The following is an 18,045-nucleotide window of genomic DNA, read 5'->3' on the forward strand; positions in this document are numbered from 1 at the left end:
ACCATCAGTGGTAGCAACTCTATAAGGTCCCCAAACATCTATATGTATCAAATCACCTAAAGAAGTACTCTTATGTTCACTCAAATGAAAGGAATTCCTATACTGCTTAGCTTTGTGACAGACATCACAAGGAGGAAGAGACTCAGTTCCAAAAGACAAAACATGTTTAAGAGAATTTAAAGACTGAATAGCAGGATGACCCAACCTATTATGTCAAGTTACTTTGGAAACATAACAATCAATCCTACTCAGAGAAGCCATATTACCTGAAGAGTAAGAGTCTTCAAGATAATACAACCCTCCTGACTTACTACTAGTCCCCACAGTCACCTTGGACTGTGAATCCTGAACAACACATTTAAATTCATCAAACACAAGCTGACATTTATTATCCTTACAAAGTTTGTGAACAGAAAGTAAGTTTACATTAAATTCAGGAACAACAAAAACATCAGACAAAACAACCGAATTAGACAGTCTCATATTTCCAATTTTATTAATCCTAGCAGATGACCCGTTAGGATGATCCACTCTAAGATCTAGTTTTGAAACATCAACAATATTATTAAGCTTAAAATCATTTTTGGTCATATGATGATTCGCACCAGAATCAATAATCCATTTATTATTGGTAGATACAAAAGAACTACAACAAATACCTGCCATATTTGCAGACACTTCACTTGTTGAAGGCTTCTCATTAATAAGACTGAGAAACTTGTTATATTGCTCACTTGTGAGAAAAAACTTTTCAGACGAACTGTTAGTCTTAATATCCAAATCAGAAGAAACATAATTATTAGAAGACATTGAATTATTAGAAGAAAGTGTCTTATTAGGATTTTGAGATTCATTTTTGAACTTAAAATCTTTAGGAAAACCAATGAGCTTATAACACCTTTCGATAGTATGTCCCTTAAGACCACAATTCTTACACTGAAGATTAGAATTTCCACGAAACTTATTTCGTTTTTGATCATTAAATTTACCAACAAAAGCAGTAGCTTGAGACTTAGTAGAAGTTTGTGAAACAGAACCTCCCTTCTGATGTGATTCTTCACGAGAAACAATAGAAAAAACAGTTTTCACATTAGGGAGAGGTTCTGTTAACAAAATGTGACTTTTAACCTGACTGAATGTATCATCTAACCCTGACAAAAACTGCATAAGTTTCATTAATTTTGAATGGTTAACAAAATCAGTTGAGGCTTCACATGTACACTCAGACAGGTTAATTAATCCTTCCAACTCCTTCCACAAAGCATCAAGCTTACTGTAGTACTCAGAGACAGACAAACCATTCTGAGTAAGTGAATTTATTTTTTTGATGTACATTGAAAATAACAGAACTATCAGCCTTAGAGTAAGTTTCACTTAACTCAGACCAGATATTAGAAGCATTATCACTACAGGCATGATTAGCATACAAAGATTCAGAAATAGAACCAAGAATCCAAGAACATACAACAACATTAACACGTTCCCATTTGTGAATCTTAGTTTCATCCTCACTAGGTTTAGGAAAAGTTTTATCAACATACCTAACTTATTCCTTCCTTTCAGGGCCCTAGTCATAGAAATTTTCCATATTCTATAATTCTCAGTTCCAATTAGTTTAAAACTAATAACAGAAACAACTCCATTATCAGAAGGATGTAAAAATAATGGATCATCAAAATCATATCGTTCTGGACTTTTAGATCCAGATCCAGATCCAGACGGAGTTTCCCCAACCATGACTGATACAGTTTACAGAAAATCAAGGTTGTGTTCTCTTGAATATGACTAAACTAAACCAGATTCTGATCTCTTTCAAGAAGCAGACAAGCTAGTGTAATCACAAGACCACAACCCCAATAAAAAAACTGTAAGAGTCACAACACAGCAAGATGAACAAACAATAACACAGAAGAACCCAATAAAATAACCTGAACAAACAAAGATCAAGCGTGCGAAAAACTTACAGAACTCCACCAACAACGCTCTGCAAGCTGCAATGTAGTTTACTGTTAGATCTACACAAATATAATCTAACACTGAAGAAGACAAGCATTCAAATGCCAGAAACCACCAAACACCTCAGATTGCACCGTTTGCAATCTTAACGTTGACCGTCGCTTGACGTTGGGTGTCAGAAAACAAGAAGTTAACCCTACCGTTATAGTCAAGCGATCGTTTACTCTTAAGATTGACAGTGTCTGAGAGAGTTTAAACCGTCGTTTTTATGAACAACGTGAAATCCACCTTAAATCAACAGGTTGAAGCAACCGATCGAACAGAGGACACAAAACTATCAAGAAAACTCAAGAACAAAAAACGAGATCTGAAAACCCTAACTCAAAAAACGAGAAATCAACGAACGACGCAGGAATAACCCCGCTCTGATACCATGCTAAAAACTAAACCAACAAATCTATCACAACATCAATAGATCTTTTATTAATAAGATCCAGTTGGTTTTCAGGAACTTACAAACCAAAACCTCACTACATAACACTCACCCTCAAACAAAATAGACTACAAGAACAGATTACAAAGTTTTCCATCTAAAACATTCAATCAGAACAAACGAGACAAGATTCAACTAAAACCCTAATATGAAGAAGACGAAGATGAGACAACGAAGAGACTTGATCAACTCGATTAAGTGTTTGCTAATCTGAACACTAACCATATATATACATCCAGTTCAACCCATTAACCATACCCGTAATATATAGATCCACGCATGCTTCCAAGTTCTTTTAAATCAGCTTCAATACCTGCACTATTAACATAATACACAATACACCCAAAACTAAAAACACTAATTTTTAACTCTATAGTTTTACAATTATGACTCAAGTAAAGCAACCTTTTCTCAATGTTAATCTTGCTCATAAACATACACTTTTAACATCATGTTTTACCTTACTCCTAACTTTGACATGTTTTTCCTTCTTAGCATCATCTACAGGTCATCACGACGAACATGTCAGAGGTTATCAGTCAATCTTCAAGACAAATTGTTGGCATTCTACCTCCCCTTACCCAATAAACGGATTTACAAAGTATGTTGTTGTGTCAAAATGACTATATACATAGGCTCTTACACAAGACAAATATGATAGTTTACAAAAATAGAAAATATAGTAGTTACAAATTTGGTTGAGTTTATGAAATCATCTCAAATTGGTTTTTATGTTTCATTTCTTTGTAAATTTAGTTAATTTGGCGACAGAATGCAAACATTAACAAAATAACATAAGATAAAATTAATTAATAAGTTTTAATGAAGTGGTGAGATTTTGTTCCCTTCAAACGAAATAACAGTGTTAGAGTATCACTAGAGATGAGCACACTAGATCAATTACCGAGCTCGAATCCCAGTACCTAAACCCGAACTGATTCCAAAGATTCAACAAGGTGCTCAGTTCCCACTTTCACCTGAAATTGGGATCGAGTACTATCGCGTTCTATTCCATCATTTTTCCCAGAATACTGATCCCAAATCGAATTTAGCAAATATTCGGTTGAACGTTTCACGAATGATTTGTTGAATGTCTGATTGTTTACATCCCTAGATGTAGCTGTGTAGGTGTTAAAACAGTTAATATTATAAACAAATAAACAATATTATATTATAATACATAATATTTATACAATTAATAGAAAAATAATAGTTCTAACTTCTAACTTCTAACTTCTAATATTTCTCTCTCTCAATCGGAGCATAATCGTCGTCAGTCCTCAAAACGCGACCCACCACCCCCTCCTACTCTATCCTTCTCACGTTTTCACTTCCTTATTTTTCATTTCATTTCATCTTCTTTTCCCTCTCTTGGCCCCCTGATGTTTTCTCCTCCAGTTTCATTGCGCTCTGTGCACTAGTTAGTAATTACACAAAGAGGAACACAGCAACCGATTATACTCTCCTTTTTGCTGTTTCCAATTCCCAAATGTCGGCAATAAAGAGCCCACCATCGAGCAAATTGTTTACGTTAGGGCTCGTATCAGCATGGTACTCATCGAACATTGGTGTGTTGTTACTCAACAAATACTTGCTAAGCAATTACGGATTCAAGTACCCAATATTTCTTACAATGTGTCACATGTCCTCCTGCGCTTTGCTCAGCTACATCGCCATTGCATGGATGAAAATAGTCCCTTTGCAGACCATCCGATCTCGTGTTCAATTCGTTAAAATCTCTGCTTTGAGTCTAATCTTCTGTGCCTCCGTTGTCAGTGGTAATATCTCGCTTAGGTATTTGCCTGTATCGTTTAATCAAGCAATTGGCGCTACGACGCCATTTTTCACGGCGGTGTTTGCGTACCTCATGACTTTAAAGAGTGAAGATTGGCTTACGTTTATCACCCTCATTCCTGTTGTCACCGGCGTTGTTATCGCCAGTGGGGTATGTTTTCATCTCTATTCTTTTCAATTCGATAAGAAACTACTGAAATTAGTCAAATCAGCTCCGATTTTAAGTATGTTCTTTTGCTAATTTCACTTCTTAGGGCGAGCCAAGTTTCAATCTGTTTGGATTCATAATGTGTGTTGGTGCGACAGCTGCCAGAGCACTCAAAACCGTGGTACAAGGGATATTGCTTACTTCTGAAGGGTAAACATTTCTTCATTACCATAATCTATCAAGGTCCATTGATTTGTATCAAGGCTGTTATATCTGACGAGTAAATACGTCTTATTTTGCTTAAGTGAGAAGCTGAACTCCATGAATCTCCTTCTGTACATGGCTCCTATTGCTGTCATACTCCTGCTTCCAGCAACAATGTACATGGAAGAGAATGTGGTTGGCATAACAATAGCACTCGCTAGACAAGATTTTGGGATCATTTGGCTCTTGATTTTCAACTCTTCACTTGCTTACTTTGTGAATTTAACCAATTTTTTGGTCACAAAACATACAAGCGCCCTTACACTTCAGGTTAGGATCATCGAGTCATTGACACTTACAAAAGTTTATAAAAATTTTCATCTTTTTATAATTGGTTTGATTGGTTCAGGTCCTTGGAAATGCAAAGGGAGCAGTAGCAGTAGTTGTCTCAATATTAATTTTTAGGAATCCGGTTTCTGTGACTGGGATGGCTGGCTACACACTCACAGTTCTTGGTGTTATTCTCTATGGAGAAGTTAAGAAACGTAGCTCCAAATGAGAAAATGTTACTGTTTTTAACTTTTAACTTAAGCTGAGTTGACTCGTTTTTTGCTTCTGCATTCAAGGGCACCGCATTGATAGGAACAATTTTGGCAAGGAAGCCCTTAGGCTAACACATCTCTAGACTTGCCCCTATTAGAGAAAATTCTTCTTTTATTAGTTTTTGTTACATTCTTTATGGAAAAGAGTTGTAGAATTAATCCCACAAAACTACATCATATCAAGTTTGTAGTGATTTATCTGTTTAAAAACTTTTCAAAATCCCAAGATTAGGGTGTGTTGGATACCCCCTTTCCATGATTATATCTATCCAATAGTTGTTTCTGGGGTGGTATCTTTGAAACCATAAGAAACACGCAAGAAAAAAGAGAGTTTTGAGTGTATGGGAAATAGTAAGTGGCAACTAAATTTCAAGTACAGAGGAAGTAGTATGTTTAGATAAATATGGGCACCCATGGAACCAACCAATCAAACAAAAGGAAGTCAATAAGTCGAAAGGAAAGCTTACTCATCAAACGACAATAAAAGACAAACACAAGCAAAACAAGCCGAAAACTTTGTTGGAAAATGGTAAGTAGAAGATGAACATCATGAATTTGTAGGTGTTTCAAACTTCAAACTTCTGGGATAGAAGCTGCAGCTGCTGTTGCTGCTGCTGCTGATGCTGCTGATGCTCGCTTAATGGATGCAGACTTGATGAGATGATTGTAGCTCCCCTTCTCCTTGAAGAGCTGTGAGAAATGATGCTTGCAATACAAAATCCCCTCCAATGCTGCATAGTTTGATGGAGATAAAGAACAGCCTCCATGGGAGCACTTGAAACAAGACTTGTGGTATGATTCATTCTCCACTGTTACCTGAATTAAATAACAATACCAATCAGAATATTAAAAAAAAGGACAAATGCCAACAGCCAACATGTGGGAGGTAATCACAATGTAAACCTGATACCTCATACCTTACTTATGGATTTTTAAGCATGAAATGAATAAGCCTTATAACATACCTTCTCGAGAGGATAAGCAGTTTTGCCACAAGTAGCACATTTCTCTTGAGTCCCCGAAAACATGCCAGCAGCTTTGCTTGGTGACTTTGTCTACACATATAATCATATAATTAGGTGTTGTTTCTTTTTCACCATTTAACCCGTAAACATCATTTAATGAGAAAAAAAAATCATGGCCTAATATTTATGTTAAAAAGACCGAAATTTTACCAGCATTGGAGATAACTTCTCAGCCGCCTTTGCAGCTGTAAAAAAAACCCGACAACCCGTCAAAGATTCAAACTAAAAATGATCAAAAGAACCTACAAAAAGCAAATGAGGATGAAAAAAGCATACGTGATTGGAAGTTTTTGTTGAAATTTCCACTCTCCTTGAAGAGCTGCTCAAAGTGAGGCTTGCAGTAGAGCACACCTTCCATTGATGAGTAATTGCTCAACTGAAATGTAACTATAATTACTTACTATGCCATTATACCTTTAGTCTAAAATCGTTGCAATGTCATTCAAATCCAAAACAATTTTCATTGGTATTAGATTTTATAACAGGTTAGACTTGCATTCTTGATTTATCTTTTTATTTCCACAATTTCGTATAAACTCATCAATTCTTGCTGCATTTTATAAGAATGATAAATAGTTTGCAAAGAAAAGTCAACTATAACTGTTCTGAAAGTCAACCATTCTTGATTATCAATAAACTATGTAGTTGTGCCCATTTCATTATCTTAATTCATAATGGACAAGCATATCACAAGGAATGTTAATTAAAATAATGTTCCCTGAACAAATATCTTAGATCTACAGGCGCCATTAATGATTATCAACACAATTTACATAAATTCCAAAACTAATTATCGTACAATTAAAATATAGATCATATGAAATAAACATTATAAGAAAATTATTCATCATCATCATACCTTAAGGGTACCTTTGCAATGGCTACACTTGAAGCAAGATTTGTGATAATCAATACCATCAGCAGACAAAAGCTCCACTGGGTAAACAGTCTTCCCACAAGCCTTGCATTTTTGCTGTGTTCCGGTAAAAGACATAATTGCCCTTTTCCCCTATGGATCTGATCTCGATCTTTTCCTCTACCTCCCTACTGTCAACAACCAATCAGATGTGAAACCTTTATACCCTTTTCAATTCAATTCAATCTGAACCAACACCTGTAAAAGAAAATCCTAAAGGCTTTCAACTTTACCAATCCGATCTGATAGAAAAATGAACATAAATTGCTGAAAAGATCTGAGATTTTGAAACCCCATCCTAATTAAAGTTGCGTTTGTTTCAAAGAAAAGTCGGGCTTGTTGAAATCATCAGTTTCTAGAAAAATATGAACATTAATTGTTGAAAACTGAAAAGAACCTACTATTTCGAAACCCCATCATATCAAAGTTGCTTCTAGCTTTAGAAATGACTGGGGTTATGTTGGAATCGTCAATTTTAAGAACAACATGAACATCAATAGCAGAAAAGATCTACTATTTTGAAATCCCATCATAATCAAATTTGCTTTATATTTTAAAAAAAAGTTGGGTTTGGTCGTATCATCAATCTCGAGAAAGCACTACGAACATAAACTGCTGGATGTTATATCTTTTGAAAGAAAGATTAGATTGGTAACATACCTGTGATAAATTCAGATAGTTTTGTTGAAATTTGAGTTGGATTTGTCGATCGAAGTCAAAATCCTTCTGTTTTCAGAGGTCAAATTGTAGGGAATGTCTGAGAAGGATAGACGCAGCGGAAAGAAATGGGTTTTTTTGGGGAACTGTGTGATATTTATATATATATATCAACCAATGCTGGGGAAGAGATGTGCTTTTTGCAAGCGTTAGTGGATGGAGCGAAGATGATGATAATGAAATAGATGAAAGATTCTTGACTGATTTACAAAATTGGTCCCTTATGTATCTCCAACATGCAGAAGTTTCCTATTTTACTTCAGTTTTCACATATAGGTCATACGGATCTTTGGATATACTCATATACCCATTGGTACAAAAGTAATACTAGTATCTAATTTTGATGGATTTATTAACTTTTATTAGTTAGTTAATAAATAATCTCTAAGACTCTAACTGCTATGGAATACGGATACAAAATATTTGTAAGATCAATAATACAGGGCCAGTTTTGTAATTTCCTCTATTTCTTTGCTGGAAACGCATTGGCTCATGTTTGGCTGTTTGTCGCCATTTCATTTAACGTATGCTGACCAAACACTCTCCTTTTTCTACTTTTATTTCCTTTTCCATAAAAAATAAAGGAAAAAACATATTATTTTATTTTTAATATTCAAGAAAGAGACTGTCATAATCTGGGTAGAACCCGTAGAAGAAGAACTTTTAACCATAAAATGCTTTACATTGTTGATTATTCCTTTTGTATCATAATAATAAAAAAGAACAAAGAAATATATTATTTTGGTTTATAAATCCTTTTATAAACTAATGATAAAATTACAATTGGTCTCTTTGGTTTTGGTTTGTCAAAACTTACATAGAACGACAACTAGGGATGAGCAAAAACCGAACCGAAAAACCGAAAAAAACCGATATAACCGAAACCGAAAAACCGAAACCAAAACAATAACCGACGGTTTAGGTTTGAATTTTACAAAAACCGAAAAATAACGGTTTGGTTCGGTTTTGACGTATAAAAACCGCCCATAAAAACCGAACCGACCCACATATATATTATTTATTATGTTTTAAACTTTTAGTTTTAGACTTTAGACTTTATCTCTTTAATACTTTATGTTTATTTTCAATAAACTGTTAATGGTGTTAAACTTTGATATTTTAAACATTTTTATGTTTTTATAATACTAGAATTCGTACTCTTTATTTTGGTATATTTAAAGTAGATACAATACTATTTATCGCAACGTATTTTCACTAGGTTTGAACCCAAAAACTAGAAAAAAAAATAGGAGCTCATAAACCCACGGTTTAAAACCGAAAACCCATAAACCCAACCCGGAAAACCGAAAAACCGAACCAGGCAAAAACCGAACCTATATGGGTTTAAAAATCGAAAAACCGACTTTCTATGGTTTGGTTTGGTTTTAGCCAAAAACCGACCCAAACCGACCCATGCTCATCCCTAGCGACAACTATCAAAATGTCTATGCATTGCCCCTATAGTTTCAACTTTTTTGCGTGTTTTGGTCATTGTTTTCTATTCTTCTTAACTTATTTTGGACTTTTTTTTTCATGTTCTTTTAACTAATTAAATTAGAAAAAAAATGTGTTGACCTACCCTAAACCTAACCCCTTCCTCCCGTTGTTCATTGTTCCTTATTCCGGTCAATTTCCCAGCAAAACCCGCAACCTCCGATGCTCTCCCTTCCAACACCATAGGTGACTCCTTATGACTATCCCTTTAAAGAAATTAGAAACCTAGATGACTATCATATTTACAATTAGAAACCCTTTGACCAAGATGAATCAAATACAAATTTAGGTAATCTTAGGTTAATAAACCAAAATATAGGTTTTCTATACCCAAATAAGATGAATTAGTTGCAAGTTTCTGAACCCAAATATAACCTCCATCAACACGAAGAAAGGGGAATTAACAAGGAGAAGGAGTACTAGGTGGTGCCACATGATTTTATGGTGAATGTGAGATATTTACCTATCGAAATTGGTTCTAGATAAAAGAGACGATGATGGTCAGAGACAATGAAGATGATGGAGGTGATGGTTAGAGACAACGAAGGTGATGGTCGAAGTTGTTGGAAGGTGATGACTAAAGACGATATTGGCCGGAAGTGAGATTGAGATGAATAAGAGAAAACACGAGGCAACAACATCGTTAGCTATGATGTTGATGTTGGTCAATAGTAGAGGTGGCTCCAACAATCATAAATCTTGTTGTCGATAAAAGAGTTTGGTGATACTTGTCTTATAAGGGAATAAAAATGATAGAATGTCGATAGTTATAAGGATTTCTATTGGTGAGTAAGTGAATTTGGGGATAGGTGGTGTTTATCTAACTATTTCTTTAATAAAATTAATTTATATGTAATATAATTTAATAAGGATACAATAGTAATTTAATTTAATTATGGAACAAAATAAAATTATATGGACCAACCACACAAGAAATTGAAACAACAAAGAAAACCACCTATAAGTTTTTTTTTACTTATAGTCAAGTCAACCAACCAGTTCATCAAACCACAGGGACCAATGGTGTAAGTTTTTCTAAATTAAATACAAATTTATACAAATGGTCCTTATAATTCATAAAAGAGACCACAATAGTCCATGTGGAAATTTTGTTTAGTTGATGGTCTTTGAGATTTTAAACTTTTGCACCGTAAAGCTTTATACTTCATTAAAAAAGCAAGGGTAAAGTACGGGTTATGTTCATGAAAAATTACTTATGTATCATTTCTTAAGTTTTTGAGTTTTTAAAATGATATATAATTAAAAAAGAAAAAGACAAATCTTTATCTATCTATCTATCTATCTCACACAAACATGACATAACACCATACCAAAATCATCACCATAATAATAATGAAATAACCCTTCTTGCCTCTCCATAATAGTAGTAAAACAACCCTTCTTTGCACGTCAATTCCTCTATAAGTTTCTTCTGTTTATGTAGTTTCCACACAATGTCTTTATGTAACATGCTCCCTAATTCTACCGTTGATGTGAGTAATTCCGAAAAGCGTGTTGCAAGTTCTTGTTATGAAGTCGTGTAAATTGTTTTGCCACAAATCTCATATATGTATCCCATCCGCCCAAGTTGGAATCATGACACCACCATTGCTCTAGTGGCTAGGAGAAGGGTGTGTGACACAATCATAAATGGACGGCTTAGCCTATTGTTATAGATGAGTTCTCACACCTGTAACCTTGAAAAATTAAGAAAACCGCTACGATCGCTGTACTATTCATTTTTAAAAAAGTTTGAAGTTTAGAAATTGTATATTGATAATCTCATAGACTTAACCCTTACTTTTTAAGGGAGTTAACCATAAATACTTACGGTGAAAGATTTTCAAATTTTAGGGACCACCGGTGTAACAAACTTCTCATTGGGACATCTATTGTCTCTTTTTGTAAACCAAAAATACTATTTTTGTCCTTTGTTTAAATTAAATATAATAGCTTAATTTGACATAACTTTATTTTATATATATATATATATATATATATATATATATATATATATATATATATATATATATATATATATATATATATATATATATATATATATATATATATATATATTAAGAGCAAAGGGTATTATTATATTAGATTACTTGTCTTCAACAAAATCAACATTAATGGAATTTCTTAACTGGATTTTATTTATTTGTTTATTTACGAGTCTAAGGACAAACATGGCCAGATTACAAACTTGCAATTTCTTTACAGCTCAAACTATTAGAATATTCAAACAAAATATTTCCCACGAAAAAAAACTGCATACATTTGAACTCATTTTAAATACGGGAGAGATTAATATTTTAATTACTAAAATCTAAACTAATTTCTATTATGATGTAGAAATAATACATAAGTAGGTGTGAAACCGGTGTATTTCACAAGTTGATTAAATTTTTTTTATATGAAGATATAAACACTAAGTATTTTTTTAAAGAAAACATTAAATATTAAAGTGTAAACATTAACTATTTTTTAAAATAAAATTTTAAAATATATACAAACAAAATCATGAATAAAATAAATAATTCAATTTATACTAATAAAACAAACTACAAAAAATTAATTATATTTTGACTATATAACATTTTTTTAGTTTGTCAATAAAAACAACAAAGTTTAATTATTTTTTTTATATAGACTATACAATGAACTTTGAAATAAACATGTCAATTTTGAAGTATATATATCGAAGGAAACATAATAAAATTTGAAAATATAAGAAAACAAATTAATGACACATTAATTACTTTTTATAACCTAAAAATTAGATATTTAATTAAAAAAATAAAAAATTACCACAAAATGACAAGTGAAAATTAATTTATAAGAATTAACAACAAAATTACATGTATCAAAATGAATGAAAATGTGACATATGGTAAAAAAAATTTCATTTATTAGTATGAAAACTATCTAATGACAAAAGGTTTTATAAATTACTTAACAAAAAAGACGTTTTGACAATATTAGCAAACTTATAAAATTGCGTATGGTTAATATCATAAGATTACGGTAGCTAGCTAATTGATAATTTTTGGTCGTGAAAAACTGCATATGTGGCATTCTTCTTGTAATAGTCTGCCATATGAAATATCCTAGAATTGTGGCTTCTAGTCCTTAAAAACTAAATTGAAAATAATAAACCTTAAAATATAAATGCAGAAATCTTTGTGTTATTGTTATCCAATCTCAACATTTCATCCGAGGCCTTACGATTTCTTGACTGTGGGGATGTTAATGTATATGTATGCAGTACGTTTATATATTATATATAACTATATAAGTATGTTTCGATAATCGTTATTGAACCAAAGGCTTTCGTTCAAAGGGGGGTAATTAACAAGGAAAACAATGTTTGTTGGATAAAAAAAATATCGGACTAAAGCCACAAAAGGAATTAATGGGGCCCGTACGGGTAATGATATTATGCTCCGCACGTCATATTCCTTAATTGTAGCCAAAACTTCAATGGGGTCTAAAATTTACCCCAATATGTAGGTGGGTTAAATCCGTTAAAAAAATGAAGGTGGTTAAATAACCATAAAATGGGGATGAAAATATAAAGTTGTTAGAATCATTCTAATGAATAAAGTTGGATAAAGTTTGAAAAAAAAGAAGTTCAAAAATAACCAACGTCATATTACTTTATAAAGTGGGGATGGAGGTCAGTGCAACACGTGCGGGAAGCAGTACGACGAACAATCTCTGTTGACATAACCAATCCTGCCACACTTGTCGCAATCTGAACCCCTAGATCGACAAACTTCATCGTACTGCTTCCTGCACGTGCTGCACTGATATCGGCCTTGCTGGCATTTCACTCGTTGATCAAAAGTCTTGGGTCTCCTCTGGTTTCCTCTTCCTGAGGTGCTCCAATTTAATCTCCTGCTCTCAGCTCTAGCTATCATGTTCTCCAAAGCCCGACAAGCTGAAAAGCTAACAACTTATGGATATCATCTCGCAACATATCATGGTACCTTCTCTTCTTCATCTCCTCATCTGCGGCATACCGCGGGACAAAAAGATGCCCCTCCTTAAACGCAAAGGTGTTCTCCGCCACAATCTCTGTTGTCTAGCGGAGGTCCTGAAACTCCCTCGCCAACTGCTGCACCCCGATAGCTGGCACAAACTCTGCCCTAAACCGGGTCACAAACTCATCCTAAGTCATCATCTCAATGGAATCGCCTCCCAAAACGAATTCCACTTCCTCCTACCAATCTCGGACCTTGTCTCTCATAAAACAAGAAGCAATCTGACCTTCGACCCCTCAGGGTAGAGGCTCGTCCACAAAACGTTCACCATGTCCGCTAAACACCTCCTACTAGCAATGAGGTCCTTCTCCCCAAAGAGCTCGAGAACTCCACAAGCATGAAACTCATGGAAGGAAAGAGTGTGAGCCCCCACAATTAGGGATAAGCATATGGATCGGGGAACCGGCCGAAACTGGTACCGGAACCGGAACCCGATGGAACCGGTCGGTCCGACACTGGGACGATATTCTTATGGATTTTTGGAACCGGGAAGCGGTAGGAACCAGAACCAGTAGAACCGGAAAAAACTGGTAGAATTGGCAAAAACCGAAAGCGTATGTTGCTATATCTCGAGGAACAGTTCCAACATTGAAGACACTGCAAGAATCGATAGGAACCGGAACCGGTAGAACCGACGGTCCGATTCGGTTCCTATTTTCCACCAAGTTCGGTTCCGGTTCGGGCTGGTTCCAGTCGGGTCAGTTCATTTGCTCATCCCTACCCACAATACCCAAAATCTTTGTGCATAACGTGCCCAGACGCTCATCCAAAATCTCCATAATCCCCTCTTTAACCGAACCAAAGTGTAACACCTGGTAATTCTAAGGTATTTATTTATTTAAATTTGGTTATCCTTTTAATTGATTTCCTTGGGCCTTGAAGATATTGGATTTAACCATTTTAGACTTAGGTGTGCCATATGCTGGGCGTACAATAATAAATGAATTGCGTATGTCATGCACGTACGCGCGACGTACGAAGTGGGTACATGTGCCGTACGTGTCCAGACCCAAAACACTAATATTTAGGGTTTAAGCACTATTTAAAGAACATTATGTCCCAAGGATCTCTTCTATTAGCACCCCTCTTGTCCCAAATCAACCTCCATGAAACCCTAACTCCATTGTTGAGTGTTCTTGAGCTTGGAAGGTCATTTTGAGTGCATTTTAGTGTTTTGAAGGAAAGAGATCATCTTGAAGCTTCATTCGAGGAGTGTGAGCTTGTAGATCCGGAACATCATCACCATTTGGCACATATTTGAGTTATAAATCTTTAATCTTTCTTTTTAGAAGCTTAGATCTCCCTTGTTTGAGTTTTAGACCCTTTTTGCATTTGATTTTGGACCGTTTCAGAAACTTCATACAAAATTTGTTCCTATCAAACTCCAAGTGGCATATAACTCCACCAAACTGCTTCCTCAACCTGCCTTTGAAATATTTTGAGATCATTTGGGCATAAGACTGCCACCCGTTCGCTTGAAGGGGGGGGGGGGGGGGGGGGGGGGGGGTTATTAGCGGTTATAGTTATTATTGTATTTCCTTATTTACCCTCTTGTATTATGTATTTATAACTGTGTTTAATGTACAGAGAAATCATTCAACCATATTATTTCATTATTGTTTTCTAATTTTGAGAAATTTTAAAGGACTTAAAGTATTTTGAAAGCTAGTCATGCATTTTGAGATGCTTGATATGTTATACTCTATAATATAGGCTTTGAATATAAAAATGGTTCACGATACCTAATTATATATCTTAAAACATAATTTATATAGAATCTTTTACTAAAGTTATATAAGCATCATTGAGAATTTATTCTCTTTTCGCAACAACATACTCTAAATTATTTTTTAGTTTAGGCATTTTTCACCATGATAACAACACATAATAGTTTTGGTTTACGTCTCGACAATACATTCTCACGATTTTATATATACGAAATGACAACATGTTCTACATTTTGATCTATTGATAATGAATGACGTTTTGATTATTGTGTGTGTACCTTTGTTCGTCAATCCAATTGTACTAGAGTACTAACTATAGATTTGTTGAGATCGAAATGATAATGGCTACTAAAAGATGGGGCATGAATGTAAAAAGGTGTGGCATGAACGTGCTTTCTCCAGGACATAATAATAGGAGTGCCCCTAGTAATTAATTACACATTATTGCTCCGTGACAGGTAATTCTTTATTTTATTCTATAAATTTATAACATATGATTTTATACTTTTAAGCGATAAGTATGTGTTTGTAATATTAAAAAATATAACTGATAAAATAATAAATTAATTAATTTGTCATCGTATTAAAAAGCAATGTACTTTAAATTTCTCGAAATAAGAAACGAATACACTGTTCTTTATGGAGTTTAATTGGTCATATCGTTTTAATATAATTACCACATATATATTGTTTTTTTTCTTTAACACGCCATTGTTTATGTTCAAACAGGAACAGTGGCTGGCCAGATTTTTTGAATAACGGGGGCAAAGATAGGATTATTATTGTTTGTTCGACGAATCGACGTTAATTAATCTTTGATATTACTATGCATTTAAAGTTGTAATCATGTATTATTAAAACCTTCCATAATAGTATTTGAATACAATACAATTGTAGATCATAAAAATCTTCTTTTCGGTTATAAGAAGCCATACTGAAGCGCTTGTAGTCCATTTGTATTCGGTGTTGCTCTCCCGCCTTGATGTTTAGGGTTTGAGTCCCGCAGTGAACATAAGTGGAGTAAATTAAAAATTATTTTATTATATTTTTCGTTTAAAAAAAAAGAACCATTACACATTACATAAAAGTTAAATGTGTAATAAGGAGTTAAAAATGACATTTTTCTTAACTCTGAATTTTAGATTTGGAGAGCACATTAGATTTGGAGAGGTCAACAATGTGCTTAATTATGATATATGGAATTCAAGATAATAAAGGATCTAAAAAACAAAAGAATATAAGGTGAATATATATTTTCAATATAATACTGATGATGCAAACCATAATTTAAATAATTTAAATAATTTGTTAAATGTTTTCTAGTTGTAATTTCTATTCTTTTTGTTAGATATATTATTGTTCTTCTATTAATCTCTTATGCAACTTTTATGTTAATTTTAGAAGGTATAATACATATGCGATTTAAAAGGAAAAATAGTTTATCCTAATTTTTTTAGGCATGATAGATTTGTTGTAACGTGATTAATTAAGGGCATATATTATTGGAATTCGTAATCTAATATATAGTAAAACTTTTTTAATAGAATTTAACACTTCAAATATTATATTAAGGGTAAACTTTTTAATATAATTTAACACTTCAAATATTATATTAAGGGTATGCATTTGGATTTTGGAGGGGGCAATAGGCTTTAGCTTTTAGGATCTTAGGTTATTCATGGTTGTTATGGTTCTTGAAATTGTCTATTTGGTGGTCAAATAAAAAGTTGGCAGGGGCAGAGCACCGGCATGCCTCCCTATTCACTCCGCCACTGAACAGGAAAAACATGATGATGCAAAGTGGAAGAAAAAACAAATCTCGTTATCTCGGACTATAATTAGATGTTAGGTTTCTTTGATAACACGACCTTGTTGTCTTTATTTTATTTTTATCCAATTTGATAACATGGAAAACCATAGGTTTTTGTAATCGGAGAACATGAGTAAAATGTTAAATCTTTTTTCATTCATTTTCATTTATTTGCATCACTTTTCTTTTTCTTTATCTCCAAACTCTAACATATAATGTTACTACTTTTGCAACATTCATTCAAAATTTTAAGGAATCAGGAATTTACATAAGAAAAACAATCATTAAATTGCTTATCTGTATGTCCTTGATGATATCAAACCAATTATGAATTGAAAATGGTCAAAAGTTATTCATGTCGAAACATGCAAAAAGGTCTCCTCCATGCTAATACCTTTATTTAAACATTTAAAACGGATATGGTTTTCAATTGAATATTTCTATCAAGTTTCATGTTTTAGTTTTAGCTTTGATTTATGAAGCAAGATGTAGCACCACAAGGATTTCGTAGAGTAGATGTGACCAAAGTTGTATGAAGCAAAATGTAGCACCACAAGGATTGAATATTAAAGCCAAATGGTATTTGTACGTTACTTCAAGTTTATATGAACAATGAACATAAACTGATGAGATACACGAGCAACTCAAAACAATAACACCTTAATAATAGGGGAGATAAGAGGTTCTTTGACTTTTCAACTGTTTGACTGTGCTTAAAGTGGTTGCATATGTTGCAATAAGTCTTGTATCTCTATAAAATTCAGCCGTTGACCAAATTTGTATAATAAGGAGTATATTACCCATTCAACCACTTTACCTATATTCTCATACATTTTATTCCTATTTATTCTCCTGTAATATCAAATGTTGACATTGTCATATTTAATGAAATTGATAATATTTTACTCCATTTGTCACCATTTAATATGGGTAAGAGGATAGTAAGAAGAAAATGTAGGATGATATTTAATTTACCTATAAGACGTATTGACTTAATGAGAAAAAAGCGACATCTCTCTCTCTCTCTCTCTCTCTCTCTCTCTCTCTCTCTCTCTCTCTCTCTCTCTCTCTCTCTCAACTACCTTCCGTAGGCTAAATTATGGTTACCAT

General features: G+C 33.6%; 2 protein-coding genes across 5 annotated transcripts; one reads left to right on the forward strand and one right to left on the reverse strand.

Annotated features, from left to right (window-relative positions):
- The first annotated feature begins 3,705 nt into the window (after positions 1-3,705).
- Positions 3,706-5,926, forward strand: LOC111905705 (probable sugar phosphate/phosphate translocator At3g11320). The gene is made up of 4 exons (XM_023901426.3): positions 3,706-4,394; positions 4,498-4,601; positions 4,697-4,925; positions 5,005-5,926. The coding sequence occupies exons 1-4, from the start codon at positions 3,939-3,941 to the stop codon at positions 5,152-5,154; spliced, it is 939 nt and encodes a 312-aa protein (XP_023757194.1). The 5' UTR covers positions 3,706-3,938; the 3' UTR covers positions 5,155-5,926.
- On the reverse strand, positions 5,572-8,009 carry LOC111905707 (LIM domain-containing protein WLIM2b). 4 transcript variants are annotated; one of them, XM_023901430.3, is made up of 6 exons: positions 7,799-8,009; positions 7,082-7,266; positions 6,499-6,598; positions 6,373-6,407; positions 6,163-6,252; positions 5,572-6,013 (listed from the first exon to the last, which is right to left on the reverse strand). In XM_023901430.3, the coding sequence occupies exons 2-6, from the start codon at positions 7,214-7,216 to the stop codon at positions 5,771-5,773; spliced, it is 603 nt and encodes a 200-aa protein (XP_023757198.1). In that variant the 5' UTR covers positions 7,217-7,266; positions 7,799-8,009; the 3' UTR covers positions 5,572-5,770. The 4 variants fall into 4 exon arrangements, with proteins under 4 accessions (XP_023757198.1, XP_023757197.1, XP_023757195.1 ...); XM_023901429.3 differs by having other exon boundaries at positions 7,082-7,269; XM_023901427.3 differs by having other exon boundaries at positions 7,082-7,336.
- Positions 8,010-18,045: the final 10,036 nt, after the last annotated feature.

The sequence above is a fragment of the Lactuca sativa genome, chromosome 2 (genome assembly GCF_002870075.4).
Source record: "Lactuca sativa cultivar Salinas chromosome 2, Lsat_Salinas_v11, whole genome shotgun sequence".
Taxonomy (NCBI): Eukaryota; Viridiplantae; Streptophyta; class Magnoliopsida; order Asterales; family Asteraceae; genus Lactuca; species Lactuca sativa.